We start from the raw sequence: 21,850 nt of genomic DNA, 5'->3' as shown, positions 1-21,850 counted from the left end.
CCCTGCAGGCCAGAAGAGGGCACCAGATTTCATTATAGATGGCTGTGAGCCACCACGTGGTTGCTGGGAATTGAACTCAGGACCTTTGGAAGAGCAAGCAGTGCTCTTAACCTCTGAGCCATCTCTCCAGCCCTGCATTTTGTTAATATAAATTTGGGGTTAGCTTCTATGTTTAGCTGTTTGCAGTTAATGAAGCCTCCTTTTAGAGTAGGTTACTCTGTTCTTAAGTGACTCCATGGCAACCAGTGTATGTGCTTTGTAGTGCAGATGTGCTCCCATGATGCCTCTCACAAGCACTGTGACAGAGATGCTTGTGGATTTGTTTCCTTGTGAAGTGACTGATGCCGTCACCACCGGGATTTGGGCACACCACACACCAACGGGAGGACTTCCAATTCTGAAACTGTAAACTGGAAATAATACTTGTCTTTGGGGTTAGGGAAATAGAAGTAATGTTTGTAAGGCACCCATGCTAGTCTCCAGGACATAGGGCACAGGCAGAACAAGAGTGAGGAGGGGAAGAGAAACAGTGAGGTTTATGGTGGGTCACATGATCAGTAGAGTCAAGCCACCGTGGACCTCGTGTATGAGGAGGTGTGTGGAGACTCTTAGAATAGAGAATGATCAGGCAGAGGTCAGAGTCAGCTAGCCAGGGGTGTCAGCAGTGAGGACCCAGGGCAGGCTGGAGACTGCTGACCTACCAGGTAGAGTGGTTGTCCGACCTTAGGGAATATGGCTCTGATAGTTGCTCACACAGATTTTATAGACTATCTTGGTTTGACTTTTCAAAATTCAATCTATGGTTTAAAACCTGGTTAGACAAGGGCCAAATACTGTGATCAACTAAGATGGTAGGGAGAAGACTCTGTTACTCAGGAGCCATTTAATACTTTCATTTGAGCCAGACCTGGTGGCGCTACTTGACGCTACTCAGGAGGCTCATGTGAGAGGATCTCAAGGTCAAGGCCAGCCTGGGCAACTTCATGAGACCCTGTCTCAGAAAGAAACAGGCTGGGCCTCTGGAGTATTTGCCTGGCAACCTCTGTTAAATAAGCAAACACACACACACACACACACACACACACACACACACACACACACACACACACACACGGGGTCATTCCTGGTACTTGCCATGCCAATCTCCTATACACATTATTTCTGGAATTTTTTAAAAAATATTTTTACTTGTAATAGTATGTGGTGTGTGGTCTCTGTGTGTGTCTGTTTCTGTGTGTGTGTGTCTGTGGAAAGGTTATGTATAAGTGTTCAAAGAGGCCAGAATAGGGTGTTGAATCCTCTGGAACTGCAGTTTCAGGCATTTGTGAACAGCTCTGGGTGCTGGAAACTGAACTCTGGTCTTCTGTAAGAGCAGTGTGTGGAGCCCCTAGCCCTTGTTTTTATTATAACCGTTAAAGAACTGAATGATGTGACACCATCTCACCACATCTAAATAAGCCAAGGGGAGAAGTAACCCCTTTGTGAGGGATGAATATTGAAATGAACAGTTACAGATTCTCATCATCAAGGCTAGACTGCTACAGAATCAAGCATATGCTCTGACTTTGACAGTCAGTGTCCAGACCAAGATTTGACCCTGCCTCCTGGTGCTCAGGCTCTGATTCTAGCTTGGTTGTCTTGCTTGAAGCACCTCTGGGTGGTTTCTTGAGCAGCAGCCTGGGTGGAGGCAGCCCCGGAGAAGCCAGGGTGTTGTTAGGATGGATGGGAACATATCCAGAGAACAATGTCATCTCGTTGACAATGATGGAAACCTGATGAGGACTTGCCAAGTCCACTGGGACCTGGCTTGGGAGGTGATGGATTTTCCTGGAAACCTGAAGCAAGTTCCTGACTAAATTTCTTTTCTGTAACAAAAAAAATAGTCTCTGGGGGCTGGAGAGATGACTCCTGCTGAGCCAACATGAGGGCTGGAGTTTGGATCAACCAGAACCCATGCAAGAGACAGGCGTAGGTGAAAGTCCACCTGCGATCCCAGTGCTCAGGAGTCAGACGAGTCCCTGGAACAAGCTGGTTAGCCAGACTACCGTAAAAAGCAATCTGTAGTAGGTTCAGTAGAGAGAGACCCTCCCTGCTTTAACATGTAAGTTAAAGCGATAGCAGAAGACTCCCATGTTACATACATGTGCTTCCACACATGTGACATGCATACACACACATGTACACTACACACACTGCACTCACACACACAAAAAGCCTGGGTCCCCTTAAGCAAATGAAGTTCATCAGAGGCAGCTGAGGTGCCACTGTGAACCATGTCTTGCTAAGGGTGGCAGGCAGTATGGTTGTGGGGGAGCGCCTGGGGACTGGGGTTGGGATAAATGTTCTTTTGAAAGTTCGGCGGTGCTGGAGATGGAGCCCAGGGCCTCGCTCATGCTCCGTGAGCACTCCAGCACTGAGCTTCATTGCTAGCCTGTATTTACAGTTCCTTGGAGCCTAAGCTCAGCATGCCTTGAAGTGGAAAGAGTTATGGATTCTATAGTCCGCTGTCTCCAGACACTTTAAAACGGAGGTCACGGTCTGTGTTGTTTTGTGCACATAAGGTGTTAGAGCAGCACAGCCATCCCTGGTTGGGGAGTCCAAGAATATAGACCATTCCAGAAAGGAATAGGAATTCATGGAAGGCATGCAGGTTCTGCAACTGAGGAACACTCTCCCTATACCCCTGGAGTGTGATGATTCGTTTCTAAACAATCTGAGCCTTAAGGATGGCTGTAGTTTTTCTTCCCTCATTCAGTGGTTTTGAGACTTGTATAGCCCAGGCCAGCCTTGAACTTGCTAGGTAGGTTGGGCTGACCTTGAACCTGTAAACATCCTACCTCAGCCTTCTCAATGCTAGGATTACAGGCCTTTGCCACCGAGGCCAGTTTACAAACCTTTTCATACCTTACTTTGAGTGTAATCCTCATGCAGTGGGCTGAGCCATTCCTGTGGGCAGGCAGATATATTATACAACTTTCCTCCTTCACACAAACATCACGTTAGACTTCCTCGAATTTCTCCAGTGAGGCCCATTTCTTTGATCCCCCTATTCAACAAATCCACCGAAGAATTTTCTGTCCACTTTCTATCTCTCTATTCCTCCTTGGGGAAGAAATTATAGTGTGGGGTGGTGACAAATGCCTGTGACCTCAGCCCCTTGAGAGGCTGAGGCAGGAAGATTTTGAGTTTGAGGCCAGTCTGGGCTACATAGGAAATACCATCTCAATTTTTAAAAAAAGGTCTGAGGATGTATCTCAGTGGTAGAGTGCTTGTCCCGCATGAATAAGATCCTGAGCTTGAGCCACAGAACCTTCAGAATAAAAAGAAATTACATGAAGTGTAAGGAATGAATTCCATCATGTGTGTGACAGAGAGGAATCACAAGGGCTATGAAAAGCTCTGTCCTTCCCAGCCCATACCTTGGCAGGAGTGAACAGACCAGAGTTCAACATGCTGTGAGCCAAATATCCACAGCATCCCTCACTCCCCACAACGTATGCTCCATCTTGAACGTTCTTGTGACCATCAGAACTTTCCTTACACGGCCCTGTGTCCCTGTCAACAGGGGTCACCGGAGAGAGCCTCCCAGGTCTCTGATCTTTGGACCCAGTCCCACTTGTGTCTGTATGTTCCGGGTACCTATTGCTGCATAACAAACCACACCCAAATGTACGTGGCTTGAAACAACGGCCACCATTTATCCTGCTCAGGAATCTGAAATGTGAGCAGGGGTTGGCAGGGACACTTTGTTTCTGCCTCACAGGGGCAAAACTCAGCTGAGACTGGGCAAGCCCCTCCCTAGACGCTTCCTTGAGGTTGGCTACAGTAGGTGCTGGCTACGGGGCTCATTCTTTGTTGACCTCTCCGTGAGGCAGCTTGGATTTCCCAGACTCAAAGGAAAGGGGTGTAGCTTTCACCATCCTTAAATGCATGTACGACCAGCTGACTTGCAGGTGGAGTCTACATGTTGGCATCCCAGTTCTGAGTGGGTAGCAGAGGGACGGTGACTCTGGGAGTCCACCAGCCTGTACTCCAACTGCTCTGATTTGGATCTTACAGCCCAGCAAAGCCAAGGACACTTGGGGGTGGCTTTAGCAAATGGTCCTAGATGTGGTCTCGCAGGAAAACAGGGAAATCACGGTACAGATCAAAAGGGTTGTATAGTAAAAAATGGCCATCTACAGCTAAGTTATTTTCCGTTAGACAAACCTCTCTCCTGTTTTTGAGAATTAAGTGACCATAGGACTGTAGCTTCCATTATGAGCTGGGTATCATCTGATCTATCCAACCAGTGGTGTGTGTTGTCAAGCCCATGTGGCATATAAGACATTGAACAAGTTGACCTGCAGGTGGTCCACGTCCTTCCCAGGCTGACACCTGCTTCATGGCCTTGATTCTTTAATCCACATCTACAGTAACATGAGGCCGTCTCACGGTAGGAGAAGCAGCTCAGGCCATGTTTACCGATGCATCTGCATGACAAGTTGGCACCAACCTAAAGTGTCCACTACATCCTCACAGTCCCACCTAGCACCAACTCTGATGGACAGCAGTCAAGAAAACCCCTTCCTATGAGCAGAATGGAGACCAGGTGTCTTGTCTGAATAAAGAGCTGTGCAGAGCAGAAACCTGCACAGTGCCATGGATGGTTCTGGAAGGCTCAATGGTCAATGACTATCTGAAGACCAAGACATGTGGGCAAGAGGGCTGAAGATGGATCTCTGAATGGATGCTGTATAAGAGCTGCATCTCAAAAGAACTCTTACCAACAGGCACCCACCGGGTCGAGTCATTTAGCGTACTAACACACAGAAGGCTACAGTGAGCCCAGCAGTAAGATGGGTACCTTCTTCAAGTCTCTGCCTGGAGGAGGTGGGGTTGTGTTGGACCCTCTTACCATGGAGGGAGGGGGAATTTTCTCCCCTGAACTAGATATACAGGACCTCCCATCAGGCTGTTGGTGACAACTCCATCTACTTACGGAGATGTCACTGCCATGAGATCTCACACACACTGATGAAGGAGACATGGCCACGGGAGGGCTGGGAGCCTTAGCTTACTCTGTAAGGCGTTTCTTGTAAGTATGAAGACCCAAGTTCAATCCCCAGAACCTACATTAAAAAAAAAAAAAGAAAGTCAGGGTGCGGCGGTGGTGGCGCACGCTTTTAATCCCAGCACTCGGGAGACAGAGCCAGGTGGATCTCTGTGAGTTCCAGGCCAGCCTGGGCTGCAGAGAGAGATCCAGGACAGGCACCAAAGCTACACAGAGAACCCTGTCTCAAAACAAAACAAAACAAAACAAAAAACAAAAGCATGGTGGCACACACTGTAATCCAGCACTGAGGAGGGAGCTGTGAGTGGATCCCTGAGGCTCACTGGCTGCTCATCGTAGCCTACGTGACAAGTTGGGGTGGGGTGGGGAGCAGGAATGGTGCTGGGGAGTGACACTCAGGGTTGTCTTCTGGCCTCCACACGTATGCACATACATGTTAACCCCCCACAGCCACAGTGACCAATGTATTAGCTCAGAGCCCCTTTAGTGTGTACCGGAAGGTGTCTCTAGAAAGCAAAAGGACAGAAAAAGTAGCCCCACGTGAGTGAGGTTTCCTATGCAGTTGGTAGTAGTATGTCCGTGTGGGTTTTCTACTTTGACTCCTATACCACCACCGCGTGTGGAAGGATCAGGAAACTGCCTGGAAGGTGAACAGGGATTAGCCACAGAGCTGCACGGAATGTGTGCAGGGATGCTCCACATTAGCCATGGAACTCATAGATACTTTGAGTATTATTTCAGAAGGAAAAGTACCTCGTTTTGACCTTGCCAGTAACCAGCCACCATCACAGGATGCTGGGAAAGGCATGCAGGAAGGGTGACGTGATGCATCTGTGGCATTTTCTCAGAAACCCAGTCTCTTAGCAATCAAAGGCTCTTTGGAATCTGTGGGGTGGCATGGGTTTGGGACTAGGATGAAATCTGTGGGCTTTGAAAATGACATTTATTTATTTACTTTTTTATTGAATGTGTGTGCTTATCACTGTGGACCTGTGGATGTCAGAGGACAACTTGTAGGAATGTCTTCTCCTACCATGTAAGACCGGGCATCCAAATCTGGTTGTCGGGCTTGAGGGCAAGTGCCCTTACCTGCGGGCATCTGGCTAGTGCCATTTCAATCATTCTTTACACACATTGGAAGCCCCTCCCCACCTGCCTCCTGCCTTCCACAAGAACAGCTATTCTGGCTATGGAGCTCTTGCAGACACTGCCTCCTCCTGGGAATCTCTCAGCCTTCTTACTAGGGGGCTTTCCTGGGTTGCCTGTGTCTCCTGGGAGAGCTGGTCTGCCGTAGGGTTCCTGGTTAGCTCTCCAGTGCACTGAGTAAACGAGTGTATACCGTAGCATCTCACCTGACCATTGGCTTCCAGGACTGTCCTGGCCCCAATGAGTCCTCAGGGTCAGGCAGGCACAGAGCGCAGAAAATATGTGGGCTATTTATATATAAATTGGATGAATGACCAAATGAAGGAATTTAAGAATGAAGGCAAAGCAAGATCCAGGGCTCATTGGGCCTAAAGTTTCCTGCCCCCTTCATCCCCTGCCCCCCCCCCCATCTTAGCAGTCATCACCAGCTGTTGCAGTGTCTGTGTGCAGCGTTCCTTGCAAACAAAAACCATGGGTTTCCTTGTTAAAATACGAAGAAATTGAAATCAGCTACACTAGAGTGTTAAAAGCAAGGCATAGCGGGGCATCTTGGCCTGTGCCCTGCCCCGCGCTCCACTCTCAGAACCAGATGTCCCAATTGCTCCCCATTGCCCTCTGGGACCGGCTCTCCTCCAGGTCAGGGTCAACCTTAGGACGCTCTTTCGCAGAAAGGGCTGCGCTTCCACTAGGTACCAGAGCAGAGCTGTGAAAGGCTTTGGAATGGAAGCAACTGGACTCTATGCGACCACTGGGGACCCTTTTCCAGTCTCAGTTCCCCCTGGAAGCGAAGCAGCCCCGGAGGAGGAGAGGAAGGGATGGCCTCTCCTTGGGTACTGCCTCCGGTCTCAGCCAGCGTCGAGGCTCTAGGTCAGGTCCCCAGGTCAGGTCCCCACACAGACACCCAAAGTGACTAAACCCTAAAGACGCCTCTTCCCTGCTTCTCACCGAGCCAAACACACTCGTAGGTCGAGGGCAGAAAGACGAAAAGCACCCAGTAGACAGAGGCAGGGACCAGGACACACAGATGAGAAGGACCCACGTACACTCGTGCCCTGCGAGCCCACCCAGAATTCTAGGTTTCGGGGACACAACCCTCGGCGCAGCCACACCCCCAGCAATTCCTTGATCTGGCTCCCGCGACTCTGTATGTCCCTTGGCATCCCACCCCTCCCCGCCAGCCCCGGAGCTGGCGGGCGGCACCTGTTGCGGTCCCTTGTTTCCGGGGCGCTGGGGTGGGGTAGGCGGGCTGGGCACGGGGGTGGGGTGCGGGTGGCACAGGCAGGGCAGAGGAGCAGCGGGGCTCGAGGCGCAGCTGCAGGGTCAACGGGTTGCAGGGACCGGAGTCGGCATCGGGAGTTCCGAGAGGGAGGCCGGCGGCTGGGACCTGACCAAGGGCCTGGAGCTCTGGGGGAGGGCAAGAGCGGAGAGCACGGGCGAGCGGGGTTAGTGCCCAGAGGGCGTGGGGAAAGGACAGGAGCCAACAGCAACGCGCGGGGCTGGAGCAGCTGCCTGGGGACCAGACTGGAAGATGCCTGGGGGCCCGGGCGCGCCCTCCTCTCCCGCAGCATCCGCAGGTTCCTTCCTTGACGCGCCTTCGGGGATCGCCGCATGCCCGCCGCCCCCGCTCCCCCTGGCCCGGGGGTCTCCACCGGCCTCTGGTCCCCGACGCGGCGCCAGTGTCCCGCAGAAGCTGGCGGAGACTCTGAGCAGCCAGTACGGGCTGAACGTGTTCGTGGCGGGGCTGCTGTTCCTGCTGGCCTGGGCGGTGCACGCGGCGGGTGTGGGCAAGAGCGACCTGCTGTGCGTGCTGACCGCGCTCATGCTCCTGCAGCTGCTCTGGATGCTGTGGTACGTGGGCCGCAGCTACGTGCAGCGCCGCCTCATCCGCCCCAAGGACACGCATGCGGGCGCGCGCTGGCTCCGTGGTGAGTGCAGCCGTGGTGAGTGCAGAGTCTCCACGCCTCTCCTTGAGATCAAACTTCAGCTCTATGCCTCATCTCTCCTGCCTTCCCCTTGGGTTTTCCTTCTCTACCTTTAGGCTCTGCTCGAAGCTCTCCCAGTTTAAAGTTCTGTTATAACGTTTCAGGCCCCGGTACGGAGGCCACACTTCCCCTCTTGGCACTCAAGGCTTCTAATATCTGGCCTCAGATGACCTCTTTCCTTTGGAGCCCTCATCCTGCCAAAGACTAAGTTCCAGTCACTATTGAAAGCCCCCAGGTCTTTGCATATTCTGTTCCTTCTCTTGGAATGCCATTCCATCCTCACCTCGGTCCTGCTTTCTGGCCGGGGCTAAGACCTTCCTGAGCCTGAAGCATATCCTACCACCCCATTCTGTGTTTCTGCTCACACCTCCACCCTTGCTGTGGCCTGGACACTTCTCTCATCCAGGCAGCAGCCTCCCCACCCCATTGAGGGGGGCCCGTGATTCTCGGTCCTAGAGCCACATAGGCCTGCCTTGGAAGAGGTGCTGGGAGGATGAGGGGAGTCCTGAGGACATGATCCCAAGGGACACCCTGACCCAGTCAAAGGGGGCCAGGGCCATGCAGGGCAAAGGGAGAGGGCTGGGATCCAGGGCAAAGGGAGCAGACCAGATCCAGGGCAAAGGTGGCCTCCTCCCGCGGCTTTCTCTCCTTAGTCTGTAATTTCCCGTAGAGCTGCTTCCCAGTTTTTGCACACTTGACCTCAGACAAATGCCTTGGTTCCCTCTGACCCCAGCCCCAGGCTGAACCTCTGCAGATGGGGATCTCAGGCTGGATGTGACCAGACGATGCTTTGTGTGTGTGTGGGGGGGGGCACTTCAAAGGTGTAACCCTTCCCCCCGCCCCCTGGGCCCTTTCATCGAGGCCATGGGGCTCACCCTCTTGCCTTGAATGGAGACTTTCAGAGATCAGTTTATCTTGCCTTCAGGAAAACTGTACACTGCCACAAACTGCCTAAATTCTCCCAGATGGAGATTTTAGGGAGCTCACGGGTTGGTGAATTATGAATGGCGAGGGGGCAGTCAATGTAACATAAACCGACAATACTGGCGCTCTTACCCAAGATGTTGACATTTTGCCTCTTCTTTCCAGAAGCATCCTCTCTTCCTCACTCGCTTCCTCTTCCTTTTCCTTCAGCTCCTCTACCTCTCCCCTTCCTCCGGACTTTCACTTCTTCTCTTTCCTCACTTCCTGTCCCTCTCCTGCGCCATCTTTTTCTCCTTTCTTGCTTCCTTCCTCTAGTCTCTTTCCTCTGGTGCCCCTTCCTCTTTCCTTCACTTCCTTTATCCTCCCCTCCATTCTTCCCTCCTTTTCTCTCCGACTGGTTTTGTTATTTCCTAAAGTTGGAAAGCCAGAGGGAGAAGCAGGGCAAGAGCACAGACCAAGGTTCCCTTGTGGACCAGCTCCATGTCTTTCAGACACCATGGAGAGATGGAGTCGATTAGGCTGAGAGAGAATAGCACACAGGAAGCTGGGCAGACCCTCAGGAAATGGTACCCAGGAGGAGGGAAGGAAAACAGAGACGGGAGAGGAGAAAAGAGGGAGGTCAGTTGGACAACAGAGGGCTCATGGTGTCCGTATGCCCAGGAGGAGGCCAGGACGCCAAGCAATCCCAAGAGGCTGGCCTAGGGGACTGTAAGGGCCAGTGTGGGGTCCTGGGGGAGTCTGATACCACAGAGAAAGGGGGAATCAACATGGGCTCTGTGGGATGGATCCCAGGTAACACCTGAGAGAACATCACACAGTAGGTTGCGTGGACCCTCTGGAAGTCATCCCGTAGTGACGTAGCCATTCTGATGAGGCACATGTGCTGTGCAAATGCTGTTGGCCCTGGAAGACACAGCTTGTACTCCCCACTTCTGTCTCCTTTAGCTTTATGAGCCCTAGCTCTCACATGAATTGGATAAGAATCATAGGTATCTCATGGAGAGGGGCGGGAAGATGTTGAGGGAAAGCAGCTTGCTATGACCTGGCCATCCCTATGAACAGATGGGTTCATTTGGGAGCAAAAAGACAGTTACCATACCAAGGTGTCAAGAGGAAGCACCCTGGCCCTGGTAGGGTCTGAGGTTTCCTTTGGACTCTTAGCTGGAAAGACAAGTTTGTAGCAGAATCTCAGCCCTGTCTCTATGGGACTGGTGGGGGTGGGTGGTGGGTCGTGTGGGTGGGGAGACAGGGTGGGTGGTGGGTGGGCGGGCGTGTGGGCATGTCCTGAGGCTGATGCTTTGGGATGGAGCACTCCTCAAGCGCTGCCCCTAGAACTCCAGGCCCTGAGGTTTTCCATGGAAAGTTGTGGGGCTTGGCTTGTCTGGAAGGCATCTCTTTGAGCAGGAAATATTCCATTCTACTTCCTGTGAGGGAGGAAATACTTCCTTAGCAGTAACAAAATACTGACCCACTTGAGTAATTGGTAGTAATGTTGCACCATGACCCTCTCTGCCTTTGCTGACTGAGGAAGGAGTTCCTCTAGAAGGGATGACTGTAGCCTAGGAAGCTGTGCCTGCCTCCTGAGCAGCCAGTGAACAGACTTCTTATCATTAATCACCACTTCCCGCTTTCCTTGCTAGCCTACTCCAAATGTGGTGAAGCTGGGAGCTTTTCCCCCTTGTTTTTTGCCTGTCTCAAGACCAGAGATACTTTGGACACAAATTCTGGAGTGAAGGTTACAGTTGTACTTATTGAGTGTGTTTGGAATGCCAGACTCTTTACAGTCACTTACAGCTACTTTGGGGATGGGGAATCTCCCCCGAATTTATTTTACAATTCAGATTTTCACAGTGTTTGCTTTTAAACGAGGCACATCTGTACTTGTGCTTTTCCAGACCTTTGTCCAGTATGCTACCACAGGCCATCCCTGGAAATAGGCGGCATGGGGACTGAGATCAGTGTTCCTAATGGACCAGAGGAAAGGGGACAGATGTGAGCTGCCTATGAAAGGCTAGTCCGGGCGTGGTCATAGGACAAGCTGCAGAGGTGTCAGCAGAAAATGCAGTGGTTCCTGCTTGGAAGGAGGCTGTCCTCAGTGACGCACTGAAAATGTGTGTGTGTGTGTGTGTGTGTGTGTGTGTGTGTGTGTGTGTGTGTGTGTGATGGTGTCATCAGGCAAGTTGGCCATGAACAGAAGAAGGGAAGAAAGATAGGGAGTGGAGGAGAAGAACCCAGGGAGGGGGAGGAAGGAGAGAAGAGGCAGTTAGGCTGTCCTTGCTGTCTGTCTTGCCTGTCATCTGCTGACTTCAGCACAGGTATGGCAAGCTTGAGACAACACCCCGAACTCCACTTTGCATCTCAGGATGGTGGCTTATCTTAGTCCACAGCCCTGCTTTCCCGCAGGCAGAACTCCTCCAGACACTCTGGCTTGCTTGGGCTTCTGTCCCTGTCAATGGCATAGCGAGCCCATGTCCCTGCCTGAGATAGTTCCTCAGTTCTCCCATTTGAAGCAAACAAAGCCAATGATAATGCTGCTGCTGCTGCTGCTGCTTATGTCTTTTATATTTTGAGTTTATGGCATAATTACTCCACATCTCCTTTTCCTTGCCTCCCTCCAAATCCTCCTATATATCTTTCCTTGCTCTCTTTCAAATTCAGCACCTCTTTTTCATTAACTGTTGACTGCCTGCCGCCAGTTCCACAGCTGGAGAGCTCTTACCACTTTGCCTTGGTGTCCTTGGCCATTGTTGTGATGGCATCGCCCTGACAAAGCAACTTAAGGTAGAAAGAGTTTATTTAGCTCAGAATCTCACAGTCTGAGATTACAGTCCAGGGAAGCCCAACATAGGGAGCTTTGAAAGAACCGGTCACTTCACATCTACGCTCAAAAGCAGAAAACAACAATAGATTAATACATGCATACTGGTGCTCAGCTCTCTCTCTCTCTCTCTCTCTCTCTCTCTCTCTCTCTCTCTCTCTCTCTCTTCCCTCTTCATTTAGCCCATGGTCAAGCATATGAAATGGTGCTGTTTGCATTCAGGCTGTGTCTTCCAAATTCAGTTAACTCAAATCCCTCACAGGCATGCCCACAATCTAGACAATTCCACATTGAGACACCCTTCTCAGGTCATTCTGGAGTGTGTCAGGTGGGTCATCACACATCTCAAAGAGAGACCCCCGTGGATCAGATCCCATTTTCCCTTAGCCCTCAGTCTGCTTTCTGCCTCTGTAGATTTGGCTGTTCTGGAAACTTCCCCGAGATGGATGTGTGCTCCTGTGGTGGCTTTCTTTCCTTAAGGGTGGAGTTTCCCATGTCTAGAGGATCTTGAGATGGTGTTGCCACTGCCTGGGGATGCTGACAAGGCTTCAGAGGAGGCTAATATTCTGTCCCTGGAAATAATCCCAGGGGTAGGTGGTGTGACAGTTTGACAGTACAGATAACAGGCAGGTGACCTCCCCTCTCCCCCTTTCTCTGTCTTTTGAGCAGGAGGATCTTGGATGCCTACCCTGCACAGTGGGGAGGAAGCCTTGCTCTGCTTGGACTTTTGCTGGGCAACGTCTCAAAATGACTTTTACTCAGGGGCTTAGACTGAGAGTCCACTCTGCTTGCCTGGCACTGCTGGTCTCTGGCAATGGAGAGATGCATGGCTCATTCAGAGTGGACAGAGGAGGGCAAGAAGAGAGGAGACAGTGCAGGGTGTCAGACAGCGATGGATGGAAGCATGCCTCCTGGGCAGGGCATGGAGCTCTGCTTGTCTGCCTCAGTTTCCTCATCTGTAAAATGGGGTTACGCTGTTGTCTATTACATCAAGTTGGCACGAGAACCAGGGACTGCATGCATGCAAACTGCTTAGAAGAGCTTCTGAGAGAAGTAAATATGTTATTACTGTGAAACAAATGAGTCATGAGTATAATGTACAAGGTAGGGGCAGACGAGGAGTCTGGAGGAGACTGGGGGCTTCGGGAGTGATCCCGAGACCCACTAATGTGGAACTCAAAAAGACAGGTACCAGACCTTGGCTTTGTCCCATGATTCATGGGGACCCATCACATTAAGAAAGAGGACAAGGGAGATAGGTGTACCCAGCTGAGGTTGGGAGATGGGTGCAGAGGAGGAAAGCGGCAGTGATTCTGAGACTCATCCTGAAGCTTTGATGAGTCTTGCTAGCTCCATCCCCCTTCCTTCCCTTCCCCTCTTTCCCCTCCCCTCCATTCTTTTTCACTCTTCTTTCTCTTTTCTCGTTTTTTCCCTTTTCTTTTTTAAAGACAGGGTTTCATGTGCATACCAGGCTGGCCTCAACTTTCCTATGTACTGAGGATGACTGTGAACTCCTGATGTCCCTGCCTCCACCTTCCAAGTGATTACAGGCATGCACTCTCTCACCTGGCTTATGCACTGCTAGGGATTAGCAGCAGTTCTCTGTGCATGCAAGGCAAATAATCTGCCAACCAAGCTGCACCTCCAGCCTGCATTCATTTTCTTACGGCCCAAAGCCTAGATGTGGTTTAGCATTCTTTGGAAAGAAGTAAGAGTGTAGGGGTCTCAAAGGGGTTTGTAGGACAGTGTTCCTGGGGGGAAGAAGAAAGGATGTTGAGTCCAGAAGACAGCAGTATGTGGCAGTCCCACAGTAGGACATGCTATAGGCCTTCATCTGTGAGCTTTGGAAGAGCCCACTTTTAATAAACAAGTCTCACCTGGAAAACCTCTCCTGCCACTTTTAAGCTAACTGCAGCTCCTGGGTTGCTGTTCTCATGACACCAGCTCACCATCTGCCCAGCACCAGTCCTGCAGGAGATTGTATTATCCAGTTACTGTTTGTCAGGCTGAACAGACCGTGAGTTCCTGAAGGTTCAGGCACTTCCCGAATGTACTCTCCATGGTGTCCTGAGATCCAGCATCAGGCTTAATGTATAATGAGGACCAGATAGTGTCTGTAGATTAAATGAATCAGTGGAGACTATGTGTGATGGGTGGTTGATGGGTGGATTGATGGGCTGATGAATGGGGCAATGTATGGTCAATGTATGGGACTGGTGGATGTATGTGTAATTGAATGGGTAGATGAATAGATGTGTAGGTGTATATGTACATATATGTATGGGTGAGTGGATGGGCTGATGTATGGGGGAATGTATGAATGGATGTATGAGTGAGTGTCTTAATCAATGCTCTATTGCTGTGAAGAGACACCATGGCCACAGCAACTCTTATAAAGGAAAGAATTTATTTGGGACTGGTTTACATTTCAGAGGGTTAGTCCATTATCATCATGGAAGGAAGCATGGTAGCATGCAGGTAGACATGGTACTAGAGAGGTAGCTGAGAGTTCTCCATCTAGATCCGCAGGCAGCAGGAAGAGAGAAAGATGCTGGGCCGGGCTTGAGCATTTGAAACCCCAAAGACCACTCCAGTGACACACTTCCTCCAACAAGGCCTCACCTCCTGATAGTGCCACTCCCTAGCGACCAAGCATTCAAATATATGAGCCTATGGGGTCCATATCTTTTCAGACCACCACAGTGAGTGAGTAGATGGATGGGTGGATGATGCCAGAAGCTCCAGGGAAGAGGGTGAAAGCTCTTAGAGGCTGACTGCAGTTCAATATAAGGAAGAACTCTCTAACCAAAGCAATAGCCACTACATTGGATGACATACTGTGAGGGATGGTGAGCTTCCCAGCATGCATGTCCAGCTGCGGCCAGATGATGACTAGTCATGATGCACTGGGGAGTGTCCTTCCAGGGAATAGACTCAGGGACTGTCCATCTGAAAGAAGCTAGGGTTCACTATCCTAGACTCCTAGGAGGGTCTTTGATGCCCAGTAGCAGAAATGAGGCTGGGTATCTTGGGCATTTCCCGGATTACTGTCAAGTAATATAGTTAATTGATTATATATATTAATTATATAATAAATATAATAATAATTATATATATATATATATATACATTTGTGTGTGTGTGTGTGTGTGTGTGTGTGTGCCTACCACAGCATGCATGTGGCAGTCAGAGGACAACTTGAAGAAGCAGGTTTTCTTTTTCTATCATATGGGCTTTGGGATCGAACATAGGTTGTCAGGCTTGGTGGCAGGTGCCTTTACCTACTGGGCCAATCAGTTCCTCCTAGGGGGCTTTTCAACTTTATTCTAACTCATTAGGTTTTCCTTTTTGGTGTAATGAAGAGAGGGGACTGATGGTAAAATCCCAACTATAGAATTTTCTGGGTGTTCCAAGGGGATTCTATGGAATGACTCACTGAGTCTTCTCAGCACCCCAAGGCATTGTGGGAGGCATTATGATTATTATCCAGTATTACAGATCGGGAAACCGAGGCATGGAGGTTACATAAATGCCCAATATCTCAATCAATAAATAGGAGAAAACAGGACTTGAAGCTAGGCAGCCTCTCTGCCATGTTCCATTTTACTGCCTCTTAGGGCATGATTGACACTTTTTTTTTTTTTTTTGGTTTTTTCGAGACAGGGTTTCTCTGCATAGCCTGAGATTAAAGGTGTGCGCCACCACCGCCCAGCAAAGGTTTTTTGTTTGTTTGTTTGGTTGGTTGGTTTTTTGTTTTTTGGTTTTTCGAGACAGGGTTTCTCTGTGTAGCCTTTTGTCTTTCCTGGAACTCACTCTGTAGACCAGGCTGGCCTCGAACTCACAGAGATCCGCCTGCCTCTGCCTCCCGAGTGCTGGGATTAAAGGCGTGCCCCACCACCGCCCATGATTGACACTTTTCAGTGTTCTATAGACAGCAAAATTTTATGCTCTGTTTTCAGATGAGGCAAAGTTTTACACAGAGGGAAAATTGAGTGATTTGATTCTTCTGTGGTTTCAAATATTTTGTCTATTTGGCCCGTCTAATTCTGAAATTTTCTGCTCTATTTTTAACTAGTAGCAGTTACATATAAAAGCAAATTATTATTATTGTCGTTGTTTTTTGAGACAGGGTCTCACTGTTCAGCCTTAGCTGGTCTGGAACTCACTATGTAGAGCAGACTGACCTCCTACTCGTGAGAATCCACCTGTCTCTGCCTCCCGAGTGCTAGGATTAAAGATGTGCACCACCATACCTGGCTAAAAGTTCTAGTACTGAGCCTTTGTGCACTGTAAGATTTTCCTCATGCTCTTTGTCTTACTGTTCATAATGTGAAGGATTCTTTGTTCTAAATTCCGTGTAGTCTGATAGTAGCATTCCCTTCCCACTTTCTGTTTGTGTCGCCCGCTTCCCCTCGCCCACCCTTAAATTTCCATCACTAACCACTTAGTCATGGAGAGAGCGTGTTTTTTCATTCTGTTTCTAATTCAGCCTTTCTGACCTTGCTTCCTGGTAAATGAGACAGTTCTGGGTTCCTGTATGGTTTCCATACCTGACTCTTGCTTCTATTTTATTTACGATAATAATGATTATATTTTACATTATCCCTCATGCTTACCTTTTAGAATTACCGTACTTTTAAGTTGTTCTTTGATAATTTTACACATGTATGCAATGTATTTTGGATCATATCACCCTCCACTTCCCTACACCAGGTCATCTTGGATCTCTTCATGTTTGCCTTTTTTTTTCTTTTCTTTTGAGCACTTGGAATTTTCTTCTTTTCTGCCCCACAAGCCTCAAGTCTGTCTAATTTTCTCTTGTCTTATAATCTAGGGCATGTGACTCTCTTTATATTTGGAGAAAAAAAAATACTAAATGCCTGCTCCAGCAAGTCAACCTGCCTCCTGTTCTGTTATGTGCCTGTGCCTCCTGCCTCTCCGGACCATCCAGATTCATCTGCTTCTTCGATCTCCTGTCCCTGCTGCCTCTACATTCCTTAACTTTTCTTTTCTAATCACCAGACTTTCAAAGCCTTTCTTCTCTTCTGCATCTGGTCCTTCTCCCACCTGTGAGCTTTGCAGAGACAGCACCCCGCCTTCCAGATGTTTACTCTGTGTGTTGTCTTCACAGAACAAGCCACCCACACCCCAGGCAGTTTATCTCCAGTCATTTGAACTCAGCATCTCATCTAGTAAACGATCTCTCTCCTTGACTAGTCTCTCATCCACCAACCCATCCTTCTGTCTGTTTTTCAGTTCATCTGTCAATCTGTCCATCCTTCCCTCCCACCCAGTGCACTTCCAAGCGTTTACAAAGTGTATTGGTCACCATTGTTCTTCCTTCCCTTTCTCCCGCTTTGAACTCTCTTCCAACTACTTCACTGGCTTGTCAGACAGCTGGCCAGATCACATAGCTCCTTGCTCTTCTCTGTTCAGCTAGCTTCCCTCAGAGACTCCTTTCCTGACCACCTCCATTAGTAGCTCACTCTCTGTCCCGCACCACATCCCTTCCAGTCCATAGCACCTCCACCCACTCTTTGTACATCCTGGTTTTCTGTCTTCCCCTCTAATGTGTAGATGCTCCCCAAGAAGCTTTCCTCTCCTCTTCTACTGACTTTCATACCCCCCCCCCATGCCCAGGACAGTGACTGACTCACAGTTGATGTGCAAAAGTTCATTGCAGAAGGAGTTGTATGTTGTCTCTCTTCAACAACTTTCTCTCTTCTGGCCCAGCAGACAGATGACACCTCAGCTGGAAGCCAGGTCTATGGACTTTCTTTGAGAAACTCTTACTGTTTTCTGGTCTCCTAAGCTGCACAAGAGAAGCCTAGTGCCAGCTCACCCTCTATTCTTCGTCGATATCCTAATTTGTACAATGCTGTCCTTGTGAATATTTGTTTCTTCGCCACTCTCTTTCTTTATCCTTGAGTAGGTACCTTATTCCATGTTGTGTTGCTGTAACAAAATGCCCAAGACTTGGCACTTTCTAATGTAAACAGGTTTATTTGGCTCATGATTCTGTCGTTGGGAGCGTTTAAAGAGCCTGGGGCTAGCATCCTATCAAAGATCCCCTTATTGTGTCGTAGCAGCCCAGAAGAGCAGAAAGTGGGCCAGTGGCATATGGAAAGGGCTAAGCATGTGGATGGCCTCCCCATAGCAACCTGCTCTCATGAGAGCAAACTAGGGCCCCAAGAGAACTATATTAGTCTTTCCTAAAGACCATTTCCAGTAATCTAAATATATTCCATTAATCCTCACCTCTTTAAAAAAAATTATTAGCTCTGAGAATTTCATACAATGTAGTTTGTTCATATTCTCAGATCGACTCCCTGTCTTCCCACCCAACTTTGTGTGTGTCCCGATGGAGTAATATCCTCTCCCCGCTTCTCCTTTTAAAGATTCTACCCCGCCCATCATCACACTGAAGGGTGAGCTACCAGCACACGAACCTTGGGACACACACAATCTACAACCAAACCCAGATGGGAAGAGACCTCAGACTGTAGGTCTGAGAAACCTCAGTAGATGAGTGAGTGGGTACCTGGAAGGAAGGGAGGACTTCAGACTGAGAGGGCCAGGGAGGGTTTCATGGCAGAACAAATGCATTGTCAATCACTGAGACACTCTAGAGCACTTTGGGACCCCAGAACAACCTCATCTACCCACTAGGGAACTTGTTAGAGATACTGTGACCCCCATCTCACACCTACTGAGTTAGAAACCAGCATGGAGCACAGCAGCAGGAGCTTTATCAGTGCTCTTTCCAGGGCATTCTGATGCATGCTCAGGTTTGTACACCACTACTGTAGACGGTCTTCATTTAATAGGTGGGGGAATCAAGTCTAGGGTTAGGGAGATGACATGTAGGAACACACACACCTGTCTGGTACCCAGGATATCCCATAGCTCAGGGCTCGGCTCTGGCCACCCAACCAGGATGCTTCACGTGGTATTATTATTATTATTATTATTATTATTATTATTATTATTATTATTATTATTATTTATCTTCTAAATCAGAAAGAACCTTGTATTCATCAGCCACTCTAAAAGCACTGGGATTGAATCTCCACTCTGACCGAGGTTCTGATTTCACTGGGGGTTTGCCAGGATTCACGAAACACAACTTCTCATCATTTCTATAGGGCTCTGAGCGGCAACAGTGAGCTGGGCTGTGGCATTTCCCCAGAGGTGGCTCTGACGGCCGTGTAATGCGATCACTCCTGCCTGGCTCTCACCTTGGTTTCCCAATGCCCAGCTCATGTGATCCAGTTTCCTCTGTGCGTGGGAGAGGACATGTGAGTCAGGCCATTGATGCCAGGAGGGCCCAGGAGCTTGGGCACTACCCATATGTCTGGCACAGCTGCTTTTCTTGCTCAGAGTTGCATTTGTCCAGCACCTTCCAAAGGGGTTTTGTAATTCCTGGCCAGACTTCTCTATATGTGTGTGGGTTTTTCCAGTCAAAATCATTAATAGTATAAAAAACTGTTTAACTCTTCACCTTACCCGGCACCTTTTCTGATTGCTAGTAGAGATGCTCTTCCTATTGAGTTTTAAGAAGTCAACTTTCTAGTTTACTTTTATGTGTGTGTGTGTGTGTGTGTGTGTGTGGAGTATTCCTGTGCATAGGAGTTTGTGTATATGTGGAAGCATGTATGTGATTAGAGGATGCCTTTAGTGTCACTCCTCAGGTACCATCCCCTTGCTTGAGACAGGGTCTCTGACTAGCCTACTACTTCACCAAATAGGCAAGGCTATCTGGCCAGCAAGCAAATTTCCCATCTCTCTGTCTATGGGATTACAGGTACGTGTGGCCATGCCCAGTTTTTATGTGGGTACCAGGGATCTGAAATCAGGTCCTCATGCTTGCCAGGAAAATGCTTCAAACGGCATCCTCTACCCAGACCTTGTTGTTTGTTTGTTGATAGTACCTATCTTAGGGGCAGGAGAGATGGCTCCGGGGTTAGGAGTACTTGCTATTCTTGCAGAGGACCAGGATTTAGTTCTCAGGACACCACAACCATCTGTATCTCCAGTTCCAAGGGATCTGATGCCCTCTTCTGGCCACTGAAGGCACTGCAAACATATGGTGCACAGTCATACACCCAGGAACACACACATACACATAAAATTATTAAATAGTATTTAACAATCTTAGCAGGGATGACTTGCTATTTGTGGTGGTTTGAAAAAAATGGCCCCCAAAGGGAGCACTATTAGGAGGTGTGGCCTTGTTGGAGGAAGTGTGTCACTGTGGAGGCGGGCATGCTCAAGATACCAATACCGTCCAGTGTCCCAGACTACTTCCTGTTGCCTGCAAGCCAAGATGTAGGACACTTGGCTACTTCTCCAGCACGATGTCTGCCTGCATGCCATCATGTCGCACCATAATGATAAAGGACTAAACCTATGAAAATGTAAGCCACCCCAATTAAATGTTTTTTTTTTTCTTTATAATAGTTGCTATGGTCATGGTGTCTCTTCACAACAATAGAAACCCTAACTAAGATAGTCTCTTGGTCTTGGCTTGCCTCTCCTTAATGTTTAGTGATTTGGGGGGAACCTTTTCCTGTACTTTGTGGCTGTTTTTGTATCATCCTTGGAGAAATGTTTGTTCAAATTCCTTTGGCTAGTTTCACTCTGCAGATGTCTTTGTATGCTGTAGATATTGATGGCTCTGTAGAAAGGTGACTTAGTTAGGGTTTTATTGCTGTGAAGATATACCATGACCATGGCAACTTTTATAAAGGAAAACATTTAATTGGGGCTGGCTTAGAGTTTAGGGATTGAGTCCATTATCATCATGTCAAGAAGCATGGCAACATGCAGGCAGACATGGTACTGGAGAGAAAGCTGAGAATTCTACATCTGGATTGGTGGGCAGCAGAAAGAGAGTGTGACACCTGGCCTGGCTTGGCCTCCTGAAACCCCGAAGCCTACCCCCAGTGACACACTTCCTCCAACAAGGCCACACCCACTCCAACAAGGCCACAACTCCCAATAATGCCAATCACCATGAGCCTATGGGGGTCATTTTCATTCAAATCACCACAAAAGGTAATTTTCAAATATTCCCTCCCATTTTTGGTGCTCTCTTTCTTTGTTGAGAATGTTCTGTGGTTCACACACCTTTTCATTTTGATACATTGACGGATCCAATCTCATGAAGCTTTCTCTTACATTTTTCCTAAATAGTTTTGCCTCTTTTAGCTTTGATAGAATTTTTGAGTTAATATTTGCGTGCAGGATAATGGAAGGTCCCGTTTCATACTTTTGCCTGTGGGTGTTGAGTTTCCCACTGTGTGGTCTTGGCCCCGTTCACCCACATGCTCTGGAGTTGACATGATTTGCTTGGGATGACACTGTGTATGCTAAAACATGTGCGTTTCTCCTGCCCAGGAAGCATCACATTGTTCGCATTCATCACCGTCATCCTGGGATGCTTGAAAGTCGCATACTTCATTGGATTTTCTGCGTGCTTGTCAGCCACAGAGGGTGTTTTCCCGGTCACCCATGCAGTGCATACGCTGTTGCAGGTGAGCCATTGGTGCTTCTTCATGCTGCCTCTGCTCCTGGGCAGCTCGTGTGCAAAAAACCACAGCATCAACACAGCTAGCTGGCAGGGCCCAATTTAGGATATTTCTGTGGCTCCCATCAGGAATCATGAGCTGGTCCAGGCGCTTCTCTGGAACACTGGGACTCTTTTGTTTCCCCTCTTGTGGGCTGGAACCTTTTACAACACTATGAGGTTCTTGTTTTCGGCACGGACGATGAACTTTGTTTCTTTAAGAAGTAAGGATTTGATAGATGCCATTTGAATGCATAGCTCACGGGCAGAAAACACACCCCCTGACTGCAGAGAGTCTTAGATAGACCCCAGTGCGGCACCTGGCCTTAGTGGGGCTCTTCAGTGGCTGAGAGTTACTC

At 48.9% G+C, this 21,850-nt stretch overlaps 1 protein-coding gene across 1 annotated transcript in view; it reads left to right on the top strand.

The window, feature by feature from the left end:
• Nucleotides 1–7,654: 7,654 nt before the first annotated feature.
• Nucleotides 7,655–21,850, top strand: part of Otop1 (otopetrin 1) — a 28,627-nt gene continuing 14,431 nt past the window's right edge. The window contains exons 1-2 of the mRNA XM_006985621.3: nucleotides 7,655–8,124; nucleotides 21,323–21,459. Of these exons, the coding sequence (XP_006985683.1) occupies nucleotides 7,728–8,124; nucleotides 21,323–21,459 (534 nt within the window). The 5' untranslated portion in view covers nucleotides 7,655–7,727. The remainder of the gene's footprint in view (nucleotides 8,125–21,322; nucleotides 21,460–21,850) is intronic.

This window comes from Peromyscus maniculatus, chromosome 10 (genome assembly GCF_049852395.1).
Source record: "Peromyscus maniculatus bairdii isolate BWxNUB_F1_BW_parent chromosome 10, HU_Pman_BW_mat_3.1, whole genome shotgun sequence".
Lineage (NCBI taxonomy): Eukaryota > Metazoa > Chordata > Mammalia > Rodentia > Cricetidae > Peromyscus > Peromyscus maniculatus.
The sequence above is the reverse complement of the archived record's forward strand: the minus strand, read 5'-3'. Positions and strand labels throughout refer to the sequence as shown.